Source organism: Paroedura picta, chromosome 7 (genome assembly GCF_049243985.1).
Source record: "Paroedura picta isolate Pp20150507F chromosome 7, Ppicta_v3.0, whole genome shotgun sequence".
Taxonomy (NCBI): Eukaryota; Metazoa; Chordata; class Lepidosauria; order Squamata; family Gekkonidae; genus Paroedura; species Paroedura picta.
Window position 1 is genome coordinate 20,870,955 of NC_135375.1, and position 18,487 is coordinate 20,889,441.

At 44.1% G+C, this 18,487-nt stretch overlaps 1 protein-coding gene across 1 annotated transcript in view; it reads left to right on the plus strand.

The window, feature by feature from the left end:
* WDR70 (WD repeat domain 70) overlaps positions 1 to 5,148 on the plus strand; it is a 112,527-nt gene extending 107,379 nt beyond the window's left edge. Inside the window, exons 16-18 of the mRNA XM_077347002.1 lie at positions 2,731 to 2,847; positions 3,469 to 3,631; positions 4,855 to 5,148. Coding sequence (XP_077203117.1) covers positions 2,731 to 2,847; positions 3,469 to 3,631; positions 4,855 to 4,942 — 368 coding nt within the window. The 3' untranslated portion in view covers positions 4,943 to 5,148. The remainder of the gene's footprint in view (positions 1 to 2,730; positions 2,848 to 3,468; positions 3,632 to 4,854) is intronic.
* Positions 5,149 to 18,487: the final 13,339 nt, after the last annotated feature.

The following is an 18,487-nucleotide window of genomic DNA, read 5'->3' on the forward strand; positions in this document are numbered from 1 at the left end:
GACTCTCTTATGTGTTCCAAAATCACACTCCTTACCTGCAAACAAAAGTGGCACAGTCTATTCTAATACTTTTTTCCTGTTGGCCCATTTTGACAGTTGGCCCAGCTTAACAGTACTGGATTCAAATGTCAATGTGGAAATGATCCCATCTTCTTTCATGTACGTTGGTTAAAAGGCATAACATTCAAATGTTTGTGTGTGGAAGATTTGAGGAACTCTAGCATGACAAACTATGGTTTCTTGCTACATAGATGACCTTGGGAAAGCCTCAGGCCCAACTTCCCTTTTTGTTTGGTACTTAATGAGAGACTTCTGCTTTTATAGCAAACCACAGTTTGTCATTACATCTGAGCCATTAACCGTGCTTTGTGCTATTCCCTCCAAAGCAGGATTCCAAGCTCGGGCTTAATCCTGGTTTGCAAGACAGTGAATTTAGATGGGACAATAAACTGCAGATTGCTGCAAAGGTGGAATTTCATTGAATTATATTGCCATACACAAAGGAAGAAGGGATGACGAGGAGGGGAGCATGCTAACCAGAGGATTCTCCAGGCTCCTTTGTATTTCAACAAATCATATTTTACCTGAACCATACTATGTTGCCATTTTTCACTCACACAGAGTGCCTACCATTCTCCACAATCTTTGTCCCACAGGTTCAGGATTACCGGTAGGTCAGGGAGTTACAGTTCACCACTATATAAAATATATACAGAGTGATGATCATTTCACATACCAGGTTCTGCCTCTTACTCAGAGAGACACCACTAAGACCATTTACGCACTGGAGGTTTCATGCCAGGCTGCAGGCTGGAGTTTTAGTCGTGGTAGGTTGCCCAACCTCTTCCTGCACCCACACGGGGGAGCGTTTGGCCCGGTGCACCTCATCCATCCCTGATTTGTACTCCTGCATGGGAGCTGGGGCAGTGAAGTTCCCAGGGCGTAAACGGTCAAAGAGACACTTAGCCTAGCCTAGTCCCTTTAGTAATCACCCCTCAGACACTGCACAGAACTATTGGGGCTGGGGTCTCAAACACTGCTTCATTTACATGCTGCTACCATTTATTCATATCCTAAAAAATATTTATATCTTAGTATGTGTTTCTTTCCCTGAGAAAACCATACACATCCATCCCACAAGGTTAAACAAAACAAGGAGTTTACATTTGTTTTGGGTTTGAACCATGGAGTAGATCAGCTACAGGTTACAAAATTGCTTTATAGTTGAACTTCTGAACTATTTCCCTGTTCAGACATTTGGGTTTCTTCATTGCAGTTTGACTTTTTTTCTATCAGCACTAAGTTGCTCTTCTCCACAACTTCACCCAGCCAGAGACCCTCTCAACTGAAATTACAGCTGTCTTGAATTGTCTCTTTTATCAACATTCTGTCAGCAACCATTGGCCATTCTTAGGGAGAGGCAAAACGTAACCTGTCACACACCCCGTTTGCCTCCAGAATGAAAAGCAGCAGAGGGTGAAAGTGTTCAGAAGCCCCACTACAGCAGACTATACCGAGCTGGAATTGGAATTTGAATAATGTTGAGTTTTTTTCAAGTGACATATAAATTTTTTCAATTAAACTGAAACGTCACATTCTCTGACAGCAACATTTGTACTCGAGGGATCGTTACTTTTAAAAACGAGGCACGCTATTGTCGGTGGGTTTTCCTAGAAGTGGCTTGCCTCCACATGTGGGAATGGTTTGTTAGCCACCTCAGATGTTCTGCGCAAACTTATATAGCATGCCACTTGGCAATTAATGCTTGACTGTTTGCGTTCCGTGTTACTTGCAGTTGTAAAAAAACAGCTGTTGATTCATAAAGTTCTAAAGTTATCTTAAACCAGATGATTGTTTTATTAAAGCAAATAAATTAAATAGTGCCTAGAAGTTAGATTGGGCTCTGTTTATACCACTGTTATTTTCCTGTACTGTTGAGTTGTGTATCATGGAATCATAGAATAATAGAGTTGGAAGGGACCTCCTGGGTCATCTAGTCCAACCCCCTGCACTATGCAGGACACTCACATCCCTATCGCTCATCCTCTGTAACCTGCCACCCCCTTGAGCTTTCACAGAATCAGACTCTTTGTCAGATGGCTACCCAGCCTCTGTTTAAAAATCTCCAAAGATGGAGAACCCACCACCTTCCGAGGAAGCCTGTTCTACTGAGAAACCTCTCTAACTGTCAGGAACTTCTTCCGGATGTTTAGAGGAATTTCTTTTGAATTAATTTCATCCCATTCGTTCTGGGGCAAGAGAGAACAACTCTGCTCAGTTTTCTAGCCATTCATAACTCTCTTGAGTGTGGCTTCAACCCAGAGAATTCATGTTGTTCAAGATTGTACGGCTGTCAGAGAGGTCTTGACAAGGGATCATCCCTCTCTATTCCAAACCAGGTCTAAAGGTACAGAGCAGCCCTTCTCAACTTTTTTTTACCTTTGAGAAACCCCTGAAACATTCCTCAGGCTTCAAGAAACCCTGAAGTGGTATGCTCTTGCAGAATATGGTAGGGAAGCATAGCTGTGTATATGCACACCAGGGGCCCCTCCCCTCCCCACCCCCTCCAAGGCCATCAGTGGCCATTTTCGGGGGGGGGGCAGCGGGTTATCATGACAATATATGGTCAGATGAGAAGAGGTCGGATAAAAATGGAATAAATACAAATTGTCGGTGCATGTAAACATAAGCCCTCTTGCTCTAAATCAAATTCCTTTTTTACAAGTACAGCTCACGCACTTCCGATGTTCCGTGAACCACGCCAGAGAAGCACAAGAAAGCAGCTGGAAAAGGATCGTCTGGATCCTCTGAAATCACACAAGCCCGAACCTCCGGTAGCGGGACCAGGTATAGCAAGTTTTTGATTGCTGTAGCGGAAAAAATGCAGGAGCCAGAATGTATGCATTTTGGAAAGCCAAGTTACTACATCCAACTTATAACACTTAGACGCTGGAAGATGTTGCTGAACTAGGGAAATACCTAAGATTTTTCCCTTTTGTATGAACATAGTTGTTGTTTTCTTCTTCTTCTTCTTCTTCTTCTTCTTCTTCTTCTTCTTCTTCTTCTTCTTCTGCTTCTGCTTCTGCTTCTTCTTCTTCTTCTTCTTCTTCTTCTTCTTCTTCTTCTTCTGCTTCTGCTTCTGCTTCTGCTTCTGCTTCTGCTCCTTCTTCTGCTTCTTCTTCTGCTTCTTCTTCTGCTTCTCCTCCTCCTCTTCACTGGCCTGACAGTGCTGTTCTGACCAAGCAGTAATATCAGGGCTCTCTCAGCCTCACCTCCCTCACAGGGTGTCTGTTGTGGGGAGAGGAAGGGAAGGCGAATGTAAGCCCCTTTGAGACTCCTTTGGGCAGAGGAAAATGGGGTATAAGAACCAACCCTCCTCCTTCTTCATCACATCATCCCTTCTGCTCATTTAATTTGTTTTTTCCCACTGTGTACATATGATTGTCCTCTCTTCCCATCCTCTATTAGGCCGCGGGGGCCGTGTCGGAACTCATGGCGGGACTCTGTCTTCATACATTGTCAAGAATATTGCCCTGGATAAGACTGACGACAGCAATCCTCGGGAAGCCATTTTGCGACATGCCAAGGAAGCGGAGGAGAACCCGTACTGGGTGGCACCAGCCTATTCAAAGTAAGGAAACAAGTACATTTCATTGTGTCACAATGATCCCCCATTGTGTTCTGGGCCTATTAGCTTCATTGATTGCGTATTCGATTTCACTCCCTGACACCTGCACTGTAATGAACATGAAAGTTTTAAAACACAGTAGTAGCTCAGAAGGTAGATGGGCAGCTCAGATGACAATTTCTTGTTAAGTAAATAGGCGGGTAAAGAGATGCTCAAGAGATAAGTTCAAGGAGTTGTTCACTTGTGTATCAGATGAGTAGCGAACACCCCAGAAGACAGAGATAAAGTTCAGTGAGTTCTGACCATGCTGGGAAATGTGGGCAAATGAGAACAAGATGTGATTCATTAAGGAGAGGTGCAGAGTTCTGCATCTGGGTCACAAAAATGAGAAGTGTGCATACTGGATGGGAGATACACTTGTGAGTAGTAGTGTATGTGAACAGGATCTTAGGGTACTTGTGGACTGTAAGCTATATATGAGCAGGCAGTGTGATGGAGCGGTAAAGAAGGCAAATGGAGTCTTTTGTTAGATTAGATTTATTTGTTACAATTTTAGTCTTGAGCTGCATCAACAGAGGCATCACATCAAAATAGCAAGACGTTATAGTCCCACAGTATACTGCATTGGTCAGACCCATCTGGAGTCCTGTATGCAGTTCTGGAGGCTTCACTTCAAAAAGGACATAGGCAAAGTTGAGAGGGTGCAAAGGAGAGTGACAAGAATCATATGGGTCTTGGGGACCAGGCCCTATGAAGAAAGCCTGAGGGGCTTGGGAATGTTCAGCTTGGAGAAGAGCAAGTTGGGAGGGGACATGATTGCTGTTAAGTATTTGAAAGGTTGTCACTTGGAGGAGGGCAGGGAGTGATTTCTGTTGACAGCAAAGGATAGGACCTGCAGTAATGGTTTAAACTACATGTAGAACAGTACCAGCTAGATGTCAGGAAAACATTTTTCACAGTCAGAGTAGTTCAGCAGTGGAATAGGCTGCTTAAGGAAGTGGTGAGCTCCCCCTCACTGGCAATCTTCAAACAGTGGCTGGACAGATACTTCTAATGGAGTCATGGTCCAGCTTTTAATTATTTAATTTGCCTTTCTTACTAAATGGAAAAAGTGAAGCCAATACAGACAAGTCCTTCTCTTCTAGTTTTGACGGCATTGGGAAGCTGTTTGTATCTGCAGAATTGCCACATAATCTTTTCTCTTCCTTGCTTTGATACTTCTTTAGGACTCAACCAACAACAGTTTTTGCCGAAGTAGAATCTGACGAAGATGAAACCGATGACAAGCCAGAATGGAAAAAACGTAAAATTTGAAGAATTTAAATTGGAGGAGGCTCACAAAGGAACTGGAATTAAGCTGGATTCTTTTTCCTTATGCAAGAGAAAACAAATTTCTGCAAGCAAAATTGCTTTCATGCACTGGGCTTGATGGAATTCCATTGTAAAATGAAATAGAATCACTTAGTGTTATACCTGCATTTTGTAAACAGAGCTCATAAATAAAAGCTTATTTTTTAAACTTTGTTTTCTTTAAAAAGTTGTTTTCCCTTTAATTTTTACTAGTGACTGTTCCTGAGGATGATACGGAATATTCACAGATATCCCAACTATTCAAATGATAGGGCTGTTAGGTTATTTTCAGTCCTACTGAAGGAGGATCTTTGGGATTAGTTCTAGCCATAGGGACAGAAGCAGCTTTGTGGACCAGTCTAAGCAATTGAAGCAGATTTCACAATGAAACTGTCGGTCACAAAGCCCCACATATTATACAGAAACATTGAGCCAAGCAATGTTCAAAAGATCTTTTTCCCCACCCAATTTACCCTTTGTGCATAATCTCTATTGCAGCAAATAAAGCTTAAGACAGATGGAACAATTCAAATACCTGGATGTTAGTCATTATATAGTCTATGGATTACAGCATCTCTAAAATGTAGAAGTGTAACTGTAAAGAATTTAAGCAATTATTCAAGAGCCTCTTGTGGCGCAGAGTGGTAAGGCAGCAGGCATGCAGTCTGAAGCTCTGCCCATGAGGCTGGAGTTCGATCCCAGCAGCTGGCTCAAGGTTGACTCAGCCTTCCATCCTTCTGAGGTTGGCAAAATGAGGACCCAGCTTGCTGGGGGGTAAACGGTAATGACTGGGGAAGGCACTGGCAAACCACCCTGTATTGAGTCTGCCATGAAAACGCTAGAGGGCGTCACCCCAAGGGTCAGACATGACCCGGTGCTTGCACAGGGGATACCTTTACCTAAGCAATTATTCATCTGTAATCTAGCTAGATAACCGGTCTAGTGAACCCGAGAGTTTAATGAGAGCTGTAGCTGCCTAAATTATTTTTCTGTGTTCTGGAGCGTTTCTCAAATGGGCCCATAGTTATTCAGTGGATGTTATTGAAGAAAGACTTCACTCTCATACTCCTCTCAATGGCAAGACAACTCATTGACTATTTCCGCTCTTCTCTGGGTATAGAGAGGCAGTCTCCTGGATTAGAATCATAGAATCATAGAGTTGGAAGGGGCCATACAGGCCATCTAGTCCAACCCCCTGCTCAACGCAGGATCAGCCCTAAGCATCCTAAAGCATCCAAGAAAAGTGCGTATCCAACCTTTGCTTGAAGACTGCCAGTGATTATCCACCTTTCAGTGATTATCCAGTGATTATCCACCGTTCTTCCTTATAGAGTTCAAGGGAGCTTACAACATAATTAAAACACATAGAATAAAAATACATTAAAATATTTAAAGAACAAAATGTTAAAATTAACTCAGGGCTGCCACTAAATATAAGCAAATGAAATTCTAAATAAAGCTCCACCTGCCTCCGAAAGACTGCAAGTGAGGGGACTGGAGTCACCAATCCAAGGAGGATGTTCTATTGTTATTGTTGTTATTGTTATTATAGCCCATGCTGGTAGGGTCAGGGCAGGTAACAATAAGAGTAAAACGTTGCTGTTAGGTGCGAAGTCATGTCCGACCCATCGCGACCCCATGGACAATGATCCTCCAGGCCTTCCTGTCCTCTACCATTCCCCAGAGTCCATTTAAGTTTCCATCGACTGCTTCAGTGACTCCATCTAGCCACCTCAGTCTCTGTCGTCCCCTTCTTCTTTTGCCCTCAGTCGCTCCCAGCATTAGGCTCTTCTCCAGGGAGTAAAACATATTCAGTGTAATATATACAACAGTAATCATGGGGTTGCCACTGAAAAGGCCCTTTCTCATCTACCCACCAAATGAACTGCTTTAATCGGTGGCACAATCAAGAGGGCATGCCCCTGTGATCTGGATTCCCAGGCAGGGATGTTCTTCAGATACCAAACCATGTAGCAGTGTAGAGGTCAAAACCAACACCTTGAATGGGGCTAGCAAGTGGATCAGTGTAATAGCTGTGTTGCACATTAGATCTTCTATTCCAGAGGTAGTCAAACTGCAGCCCTCCAGATGTCCATGGACTACAATTCCCATGAGCCCCTGCCAGTGAATGCTGGCAGGGGCTCATTGGGAGTTGTAGTCCATGGACATATGGAGGGCCGCAGTTTGACTACCCGTCTTTTATTTCAATAACACATAGTGGTGAATAAGTCCATCAATGGCTTCATTTTTTCCCAATGTGTAGCACAGCTCAGAGATCTGTGATTTTGCTCAGCTTGCGTAATTTTTTTAAATAAAAGGTTTTAAAAGAGAAAAGCCAGACTGCATTGTATCGTACATCAAATGCTCACTTTTGTCATCAAAGGTGTCGCTCTCCTGTATTTGCTGCTTTGATTTGATCCTCATTGTTCAATCGTGTGTGTGTGTGTTTTAATTAGGTCTAGTCCAAAGAAAAGCATATGGAGGTCATTCAAGGACTGTTTTCCTGGCTTTCTGCGAAAGGACACATTTCCAAGTCTCTAATTATCATTCCCCTTTTCTTAGAACATTTACACTTAATTCAGTGACCATAATTAGTGGTCGATAAAATGCATTCTCTCGTCATGTTTAGGTTTGGGATAGTGCAGTTTTCCCACAGTCTACCTTCCAGCTGTCCAAATCTTTAAGTCAGAAGACTCTTGTTTTAACCCAACATCTTTGTTGGCTTTTTGGCAGGAAGATCCCCTTCTGCCCGGAAAAACAGGTTCCCTGAAACTGAAAAGAACCTGGAAAGTGAGTTCGCCAAAAATCTAAGTTCCCTGGTTCCCTGTTCTACTAGTAGTGGATAGATTGTCAAATCTAGGTTGGGATACACCTAGAGCAGGGGTAGTCAAACTGCGGCCCTCCAGATGTCCATGGACTACAATTCCCAGGGCTCCTGGGAATTGTAGTCCATGGACATCTGGAGGGCCGCAGTTTGACTACCCCTGCCCTAGAGATTTGGTGGATCTTGGGAGAGACAGGGACCTCAGTGGGATATAATGCTGTAGAGCAGGGGTAGTCAACCTGTGGTTTTCCAGATGTCCATGGACTACAATTCCCATGAACTGAACTCTGTAGTTTGAAGATGAGCTGTAATTCCAGGGCATCCCCCATCCTGGCATCCCTAAACTATTTATTTGAAAAGGCATCCTGTTACTCAAGCTTCGTCCCAAAATGTTGAAGAGTATTATTCAATTTATGCATGACATCACTCCCTGATGTTGTGTGGCAGGCTCCGCCTCCAGGGTTAAGCTGTTTTGTAGTTGCACCCAACCTTCCTGTACCAGAATTCTAAAGATGCCCACGGCTCAAAGGAGTCAGGAACCTGATCTTGGGAGCTATGAATTCTAATGAATGGTTATTGTGTTAAGCAGGAACAATTATTTTTAGGTTCCAACTCATTTACTTATAATGAAAATGTCCTTATAAAAGTTTCTATAAGCTTCCCTTTGCCCACTTTAAGCCCCAAACCATGATCCCAGTCGCATTAATTCACAGGAAACTTTGAGTCAGTTAAATCTTTGGCAGGCAGATCTAAATAGATCTAGTATAGCCTGCCAGTTTGTTTGCCACAGTGCACAATCTTCCATACCTGCTCTCCAGGCTCCCACTGCCACTCAGCAGTAAGCAAAAATGGGGGAGAGGAAGGAAGCGTCATGCAATGCTGTGACATCACTTCCAGTTGCCTAGCTGGAAGTGGTGCAATGGCATTGTACACCGCTCTAGGGATATCCCTGGTCTCTATGATCTTTAACATAGAGATTTGGGAAATTCCTACAGCATGTGTGAAGTCACTTCCAGATAACAAAGAGGAAGTGACATCATAGCACCACACAATGATAATTTCTCCATAGTCTGTCCCCCAACACTTCCAAGGATTGCAAGTGGAGGGCTGGCAACAGCAGTGTAATGCACGGATTTTGGTGTATTGCATTCCGGTGAGAAAACACCAGTCGCTAGAGAGTTTTTAAACCAGACATATTTGTCTTCTAAGAACAAGGACTTAGCTAAATAGAAGCGACTTGCCTGCTTCCTTTTAAATATTCACAGATAAGTTGAATCGTGGCAGAGTTACCCTTGACTAAAACTGCTGATTGCCAAGAGCATAAAGGTAAAGGTATCCCCTGTGCAAGCACCGGGTCATGTCTGACTCTTGGGGTGATGCCCTCTAGCGTTTTCATAGCAGACTCAATACAGGGTGGTTTGCCAGTGCCTTCCCTAGTCATTACCGTTTACCCCCCAGCAAGCTGGGTACTCATTTTACCGACCTCGGAAGGATGGAAGGCTGAGTCAACCTTGAGCCGGCTGCTGGGATCGAACTCCCGGCCTTATGGGCAGAGCTTCAGACTGCATGTCTGGTGCCTTACCACTCTGCGCCACAGGAGGCTCATGCCAAGGGCATAAATTACAGCAATTCTGCATAGTGTTGCAGTGTTGCAGTGTCAATATTCCACATGTGGTATTTCATCCGCTGGCCCAATCCTAGCTCTGAATATAAATATTGCACACACTCAAAATGAAAGGCTGGAGGGGGAAATTGTATTGCTTGGCTCAAAACATACTTTTTCCAGGTGCTTGGATCAAACCTAACCTTAATTCCCAATTAAAGGCCAAGTTGTCAATAATATTGAATGTGCTTTTGAATTAACACTCTGGGAACAACGTATCAGTGAGGATAAGAATAAATGAGGAGCTAGATGGGCCACGCAATATATAGCCACTTAACTGACAGCGTGGGAGGTGTGGAGTGGGATGCTCCAAGAAGCCTTGTCCGGTCTTATCATCATCATACTCCTTCCCAGATCATTACACTGTGTGCTAATTAGATCAGCAGATGAAAATTGAGCGCTGCTAATGTCATTATGGATGAAGGCAGGAAGTAAGGAAAAGGGCTGCTCTGTTATAAATGCTAGATAACGCAATTGCAAAAAAAAATATCAAAGAAGTGTTCTGACTCACTGCCTAATGACCAAAGTGTCAGCTTCTGGCCCTTGGGTCCATGGGTTCAAGTCTTACATGGATTAGTTGCAGTTTCAGGGGAAGGGCTATGGCTCGATGGGAGAGCATCTGTTTTGTATCCAGAAGGCCCCAGGTTCAATCCCCGGCAACGGCAGTTGAAAGGAGTAGGAAGTACGTGGTCTGAAAGACCTTTAGGTGGGACCCTGGGGAGCCAATTCCAGTCAGAGCAGACAGGACTTGAACCCTGTCTCCAACCAGCATACAGAACATGCGCTGAGCTGTCAGGTATCTGAGCATCCTTAGTTATTTCTCCAGAATTGCTCAGCCTGAGGCACCAAAGGAAACGATACAGAACCCTATCTAGTCTTGGTTAGTATCTTCACCTCTGAGACCGTTTATGCACTGAAGGTTTCATGCAGGGCTGCAGACTGGAGTTTTAGTCGTGGCAGGTGGCCCCACCTCTTCCTGCACCCCATGGGGGAGTATTTAGCCCAGTATACCTCATTCACCCCCAATATGTGCTCCTGCATGGGAGGCAGGGCAGTTAAGTTCTCAGTGCATAAATGGTCTGAGTCAGTTTTTTGGTTTGCTCTGTGTTTTATATACATTTACATATATTACTTATTGCAGAACTTCCCATGAATGTTTTTTGAAGCATGCGTTAGTTTTTTTTCACAGCTGAAAACGCCCCCTTTGAAGCATTTGCTTTGCAATTTATAAACAATTTCACGGATGTTTTCAACCCCCAAAAAATGCAGTCATTTTAAAAGGTAGGTCAGATACTTGGCTTGCCAGTTTCATTAAACTAACTCTCAGCACGTTTATGGGGAAATACACTTTTACCCCCAACAACTTGGGGATACAGAATTGGATTGGTTGCCTCCCTGCATCAAACGTACTATCTGCGCCTTAAGAATTTTCACAACACAAAATTCCTGTGGGAATATTGAATATTTGACTGCAACTCAAATAGTTCATAAGGGAGGGGGGGCTCTGAAAAAAGCAACTTATTATGCATCAAAGGAACAGACCTCATATTCAAAGATCTGAGAACAAAGCAACGTTCATAAAGAGCATCTCTGCCTTCTTCCCCCTTCCCAATGCAACCCAAACATGGCACCTAAACATCTGCTCCTAAAAATCAGGAAACCCTTGGCATTCTCCCATCCCATATTTTAGTACAAACAGCAAAAACTCATGTGAGTTATGCTGACATTCCGCCTCTGTAGCAGTTCCATGTACCCTCAGCGCTGTTTCTGAAAGTCATTATTCCTATGGAAATGATGTGGGATTCAGACATCAACACTGAGGTCTGCTGACATGAAAAATGATCACAGCTTATCAAGTGTGTACATGTTGCTTTGCCTTCAGACGCCCCTTGCTCCTTCCGTTCCGTCTAATCGGCAGAATCTCACAGAATTCTTTCCCAGGTTGGCTGAGTTCCATCCAAACTGCTGTGGTGTTCATATGGGCCTATTATGCACGGCTGCTGAAACGGTGGCATGGAGAACGAGGAGGAGGAAGAAGCGAAGCAAACCGATTATGCACGGGATGGAACACAACGGCGGCAAAACCCAGAGTATCCGATTATGCACGCAGATACTCCGGATCCGCTTCTGGTTGCGCCCTGGTCCCAGGAAGCTCCACTTTCTTCCACATCTCGCTAATGTGGCTTTTTCGGCGGCATACGTTGACTCTGCACCCGGTTGCCGCCTGCAGCGTGCATAATTGGTGATTTTAGCTGCCGCCATTCCACCCCGAATGCAGACTTTCCACTCCGTGCATAATGGGCCATGAAGGGACAGAGAAGTCCCAGTTCGGAGTTCAAAATGAAAACATATTCCCTCTTGCAATAAACAAACTATGGAATTTATTGTCAGTAGTGCTGTGATGCTGTGATGCCCATGACATAGGGATGGCTTTCAAAGAGGGCCAGACACATGGGGATGCCAATCTCCAGATGGGTCCTGGGGGTGCCATGGAATTATAGCTCATCTCCAGGTAACAGAGATCAGATCCCCTGGAGAAAATGGTTGCTTTGGAGAGTAGACTCTATAGTATACTCCAGGGGTAGTCAACCTGTGGTCCTCCAGATGTTCATGGACTGCAATTCCCATGAGCTCCTGCCAGCATTTGCTCATGGGAATTGTAGTCCATGGACATCTGGAGGACCACAGGTTGACTACCCCTGGTATACTCCACTGAAGTCACTACCTGCCCCAAACCCCACTCACTCCTGAATCCACCCCCAAAGTCTCCCGGTATTTCCCACCCCAGAGCTGGTAACCCTACATACATGTGTAGAAGACTAGTCCATCAATGGCTACTAGGCCATGCTGATTAAAGAACATCTCCACGTTCAGAGGCAGTAAACCACTGAAACCCAGTACAATGAAGCAATATCTGGGGAAGGTTTTGACTTCTGACAGCCCGCTTGGTGTAGTGGTTAAGTGCGCCGACTTCTAATCTGACGAGCTGAGTTTGATTCTGAGCTCCCCCACAGGCAGGCAGCTAGGAGATCTTGGGCTTACCAGAGCACTTATAAAGCTGTTCTGACCAAACAATAATATCAGGGCTCTCTCAGCCTCACCTACCTCACAGGGTGTCTGTTGTGAGGAGAGGGAGAGGAAGGGGAGGGCAACTGTAAGCCGCTTTGAGACTCCTTTGGGTAGGGAATAGCGGCAGATAAGAACCAACTCTTCTTCAGTAATATCAGGGCTCTCTCAGCCTCACCTGCCTCACAGGAAAGTGAAGGCAATTGTAAGCCACTTTGAAACTCCTTTGGGTAGAGAAAAGTGGCATATAAGATCCAACTCTTCTTCTTCTATGCCCCATTGGTTAGCCCTCTGGGGCAACCATTAGCTACTACATGAAACAGAAAGCCGGACTAGATGAGCAACTGGTGTGGTCCAGCAGGGCTCTCCTTACATAAGCCTACCTTCCACTAAATCAGGCCTATGAAAGTCAATATTATCCTGGCTGGAAGCAGCTCTCCAGAGTCTCCAGTCTCACGTCACCTGGGACCTTCTGCAAATAAAGCAGATGTTCTACCACAGAGCTCTGTCCTCTCCCCCATTCTTTTTGTATGAGTATCTGAGGGAGAGAAGAGCAAGAGTCCAGCAGCACCTTGAAGATTAACCAGATCTGTGGCAGGGTAGGGGCTTTCTTGAGCCACGCTACCCTGCCCTAAAGCTCATCCTCTGCCACAAGTTTGGTTAGTCTTTAAGGCACTATTGGACTCTTGATCTTTGTACTGCTGCAGACAGACTGACACAATGACCCATTTGATCTCTCTCCCTGAGGGAGAGAGAATGGCTATAGTCGAGTGGCTGTTAAGATGCAAGAGACTTGGAATTCCTTGTCTAAAAGAAACCACAAAGGAGGGTGAATGAAATGAGTACAAGAGAGAAAAGGGTACAGCTGGAACTCATCTGAAAGAACAAACTTGGAATCCTCTCATATGAGTGAATAATAAAAATCACCGCTTGTGGGCCTCACTTCAATGTAGGTAGCTCGGCTGATGTCGACCCAGGTTACATTTTGGGTTTTTTTGTTTTGCTTTATATATTTATATTGCATCATTTAGATTGCTGAATTTTATTGCACTTTGGAATTTTCTGTAAACCACTTTGGGTTCTTTTAGTGACCAAAGCATTATATAAATGCCCAGATAAATAGCGCTTGCTGCTCTAGAAAATAACACAACAAATCTTACAATATATTTAGAGGCAGCACTTAGACAGTGTTTCCTCATTGTAAGTGGCCTCAGCTAAACCAGACCTATGAATAATAAACAAGCAAGCATGGCAGCAATAGATTTAAGTCTAACACAACAGCAATATCATCGGTTATGTCTGAACATCTTGGCCAATAAACAGATCTTCACACAGTACCAAAGTGAAAATAAGGCAGGCTTCTCACAAATCCACCTGGGGCAGGGCAAACCATAAGTGGTGCCCCATCATGGAAAGTACACCACGAAAAAAGGACGGTTCGAAATGAGTATAATAACAGAAAAAAGAACCTATCCTAGGCTATAACAAACAATTTCACAATGAATGTAACTAAACGTGTCTAATCTCGTCTTTTAATAGAACAACCAAAACAGCCTCCAGATTAAAACCGTTTTCAAGTGAGTTTTCATCAGTGGTTGTTTTTCAACTTAATGTTTGCTAATGAAGTCCTTCAATACGATCAATTCTTCTTGGCAGGATTTAAATAATATATATGTGGCCACGGTTTTGATCTGGAAGCCGTTTTGGTTGTTCTATTAAAAGAAGAGATTAGACACATTTAGTTACATTCATTGTGAAATTGTTTATTATAGCCTAGGATAGGTTCAATCTAGACAGCATCCTAAAAAGCAGAGACATCACCCTGCCAACAAAAGTGCGTTTAGTCAAGGCTATGGTATTCCCAGTTGCAATGTATGGCTGCGAAAGTTGGACCATAAGGAAGGCCGAGCGTCAAAGAATTGAGGCTTTTGAACTCTGGTGCTGGAGAAGACTCTTGCGAGTCCCTTGGACTGCAAGGCGAACAAACCAGTCAGTCCTAGAGGAGATCAACCCTGACTGCTCCTTAGAAGGCCAGATCCTGAAGATGAAACACAAATACTTTGGCCACCTCATGAGAAGGAAGGACTCCCTGGAGAAGAGCCTAATGCTGGGAGCGATCGAGGGCCAAAGAAGAAGGGGACGATAGAGAATGAGGTGGCTGGATGGAGTCACTGAAGCAGTGGGTGTGAACTTAAATGGACTCCAGGGAATGGTAGAGGACAGGAAGGCCTGGAGGATCATTGTCCGTGGGGTCGCGATGGGTCGGACACGACTTCGCACATAACAACAACAAAGGATAGGTTCTTTTTTCTGTTATTATCATCATGGAAAGGACTTTCCTCTAGTGACCTGATCTCTAAGGTCTGGGCCACCTGCAGAAAGTCAACTGATTCAGATCTTAGCTGGGTTCACAGAGAAGCAAGTGGACCCTCAAATATGCTGCTGTCGACAACATACTTGCACAAGCATGGCCATCATCAACAACAAAGTTCAAGAGTAGAGGAGCAGATACAATCCAAGAAAATTGTACACTATCTTCTGGAGCCCAAACGCTGGCAGGGGCTCATGGGAATTGTAGTCCATGAACATCTGGAGGACCACAGGTTGACTACCCCTGCCTTATCTCGCTAATCTCAAGGAGAAGCTGTTGAGAAAGGCGTTCTTTGTGCCAGAGAGAGAATAATACCATCGTGTTTTCCTGGCATTTTCAACAGTACACCTTGCAAGCCTAAAATATTTCTAGCAATGCCGCCAAGGGTTGCCAGTCTCCAGGGGAGGGCAGGAGATCTCCCAGAATCCCAGCTGTTGTCCATTCTACACAAATCACTTTTTGATTATGTGCTTATTTATTCTTATTTTATTTATTAGCTATTTATTAGATAGTAGATGTATATTTTAAACATTTATTCCACTTCTTCAGGAGAAAATGGCTACCTTTGGAGGTGAGCTGCATGGCATTTTATCCCACCAAGGTATCTCCCCTCCCTAAATCTCACCCTCCCAGGCTCCACCCTCAGATCGCCAGGTATTTCTGAACCCTACTGAGGACTCCTGTCAACTAGATTTGTTCCCGTGATATTGGAAGCCAGTGACTGGTCTTAGGAACCAGCCAAGAACAGCTTCTGATGATTCATAAGGCATTTGTATTAAATGGAGGGGGAAAAAACAGATACCTTATATAAATAGTACCAACCGGGAAATTAGTAAACAAAATGGTCAGCAACTCATGGCTTGTAGTACAGTGGACTATTGTAAAGTGACCCATCGGGGCCTAAAATTAGCTCATTATGTAAGGGACCCGTGGTGTTCGTTTGAATAACGACTGTGTTAGGTCGCTGAGGTCACCCTTCTTGACTGAGACCTTCTTTATAATAGGGCTTAGTCAGGGAATGGGGCGGATTGAGCCGTCATGAAATCATACCCAAACTAAGTTCTGTTGGATCAAACAGAAGGCCAAGATTTAATAGGAGCGGCCAAATTCCCGGCCATCTCAGTGTGTCAAAAGTCTCCCAGCTGTAACGATTTTGGAAACAGTTGAACACTTCCTCCATTGTAAATTAGTTTTTCAATATATATATATATTTCCCCCCCGTTTCATGTCCCCTTTTAATTTATTTTCTTAAATAATTCAGATAAGGGCCCCATTGTTCTTGAAACACCTCTTCTGTTCTTCCATTGACTATCAGTGTCAGTTTGGCCATCTTTGCAAAGTCCGCTAGTTTGTTCAACTAGCCTTCTATCGAAGGTAGTTCTTGCGTTTTCCATTTCTTGGCCAGTACTAGTCTTGCTGCCGTCGTCACATAGAAGAATAAACTTTGGGTATGAGCTGGGAGGCACTGCGGAGGTAGACTTAGTAGCATAGATTCAGCTTTCATAGGAAATCTAAGACCCCACATTTTCTGCACAATGGTGTGTATTTTTGCCCAGAACTTATACACTTTTCCACATTTCCACCACATATGAAAAAAAGAACCTAGTTTATCACCACATTTCCAGCATTTATTATCACAGTTTTTAGCAATTTTGGCGATCACTTTTGGTGTCACCAAAATATATATTTTGACCCATTCTCCGGGATGTAGTCCTTCCCATGGTCAGCCCTAGTAACACATGACCCAGAAATATTGCTTATCATTTATATAACTCTTCAGAATGTGCCATAAACTTCATATAGGTTGCATCCAAAGTCTTATAACGCAGGTCTAAAAGATGGGCCAGTATTGTGAAGCCAACTCCATACTAGGGTTGTGCTGGCAGGGGCTTGTGGGAATTGTAGTCCATGGACATCTGGAGAGCCGCTGTCTCTCCCCCCCTCCCCCCCCCCCAGTCTAGAAGATTCAATACAAAAACAAGGATAAAATCTTAGCATAATTGTGCTTCCATTTCTGGTTTTTGTTTTAGATAGCTTACATCTCTGGAGGATGTACAGGGGGAGGTGGTCCACTGGCATGAGGGTCCCAGATGGTTTAGGGCTTTAAAGGTCATAACCAAAATGTATCAACTGCAAGTCTAATTGGACAATATTGAAATATTATAGGTCTGCTCTTCCATCTACCTGTTCCAATGAAATAACTGAACTGTTTATTCTGCGTTTGTGTTCAACCCCTTTTATTTTGCACAAGATAGAGAAAAGAGAAAAAAATGGGTTTCACTCTAAGAGATCTGCATCTCTTAGAACAGCCCTAAGAGAACCATGACTTGCCCCAGGTCACCCAGCTGGCTGCATGTGCATGGGAGGGGAGTCAAACTCAGTTCTCCAGATTAGTGTCTGCCGCTCTTAACCACCACACCACTCTCCTTATGTATGGGTGGCATTCATCTGTTTATGACGGCAGTATGATTTCAAGTCCTGGCCATAAGAATGCTTTTTCTTTCTTTTTTTTCTTTTCCAAATACACAAATTATTTTGCAAGGCTGCTGAAGTCACTGAAGTATATATTCATTCATTCATTCATTCATTCATTCATTCATTCATTCATTCATTCATTCATTTCCTGCTTTTCTTCCCAGTGGGGAGTGGGACCCAAATCAGCTGACCAACATCCTTCTCCACCCTTCCATCCAATCCTTGCCACTATTGCCACCCTGTTTAATTAGTTAAGCTGTGGGAGAGTGATTGGCCCAAAGTCTTCCGTGGCAGAGGGAGGACTCAAACCTGGGTCTCCTGGATCTTTCATGTCCAGTCAGACCTTCAAGACCAACCAGTTTTGTCTGATGGAGGGAAGTTTGACTCTGGAAGACTTGGCAGCGGTGGAACGCAATTTGTGGCCATCTTGTAGGCTTCTCAACGCAAGAGATGTTTACGGGTGATCTGCCATTGCATGCCTCTGTGTTGCATCCCTGGACTTTTTTTGATGGTCTCAAGACTCTTGCATTGCTGGTGGTGTCTCATCCAATTGCTCACCAGGGCTGACCCTGCTTAGCTCCCCAGAGATGACAAGATCAGGCTAGCCTGGGCTGCACCCTGGACAACCTTGCTCTTCTCCTGCACACCACCACAGCTACCCACCTGAAACAGATCCTAGGTAGATGCTCTAGCCATCGTGCATTCCTATACACTCATTTTGTTTCTTCCACCTCTGGTTAAGGTTTTGCATGTTCCTGGAGCGTTAGAGAAACCAGGGAACACAAAATGTTTCCTGACCATGATGCCGAGCTCAAGCACCCATCCCTATTGCAGACAGCTGCCCTCGCCTCATGCTGCTTTCATCACTCTGCTGAAAAACTCTCCTCTGTCCCCAGCCAAAGAGAACTGACCAGCTCGAAGTTAGCTTGGAAATCATTCGCCGGGATCCTTTTGCATAATAGAGGCCTTTTTTTGCAGCTAAGAACGAATGTGGACGTGTTTGTCCTTGACCTAATCCTTTCCCTATCTTTCGAAGGACGGCACAAGGTAGTGCCCGATGAAGGTCAGTGAATTCATATTAATAAAATCCAAGGGCTTAAACAGTGTGCT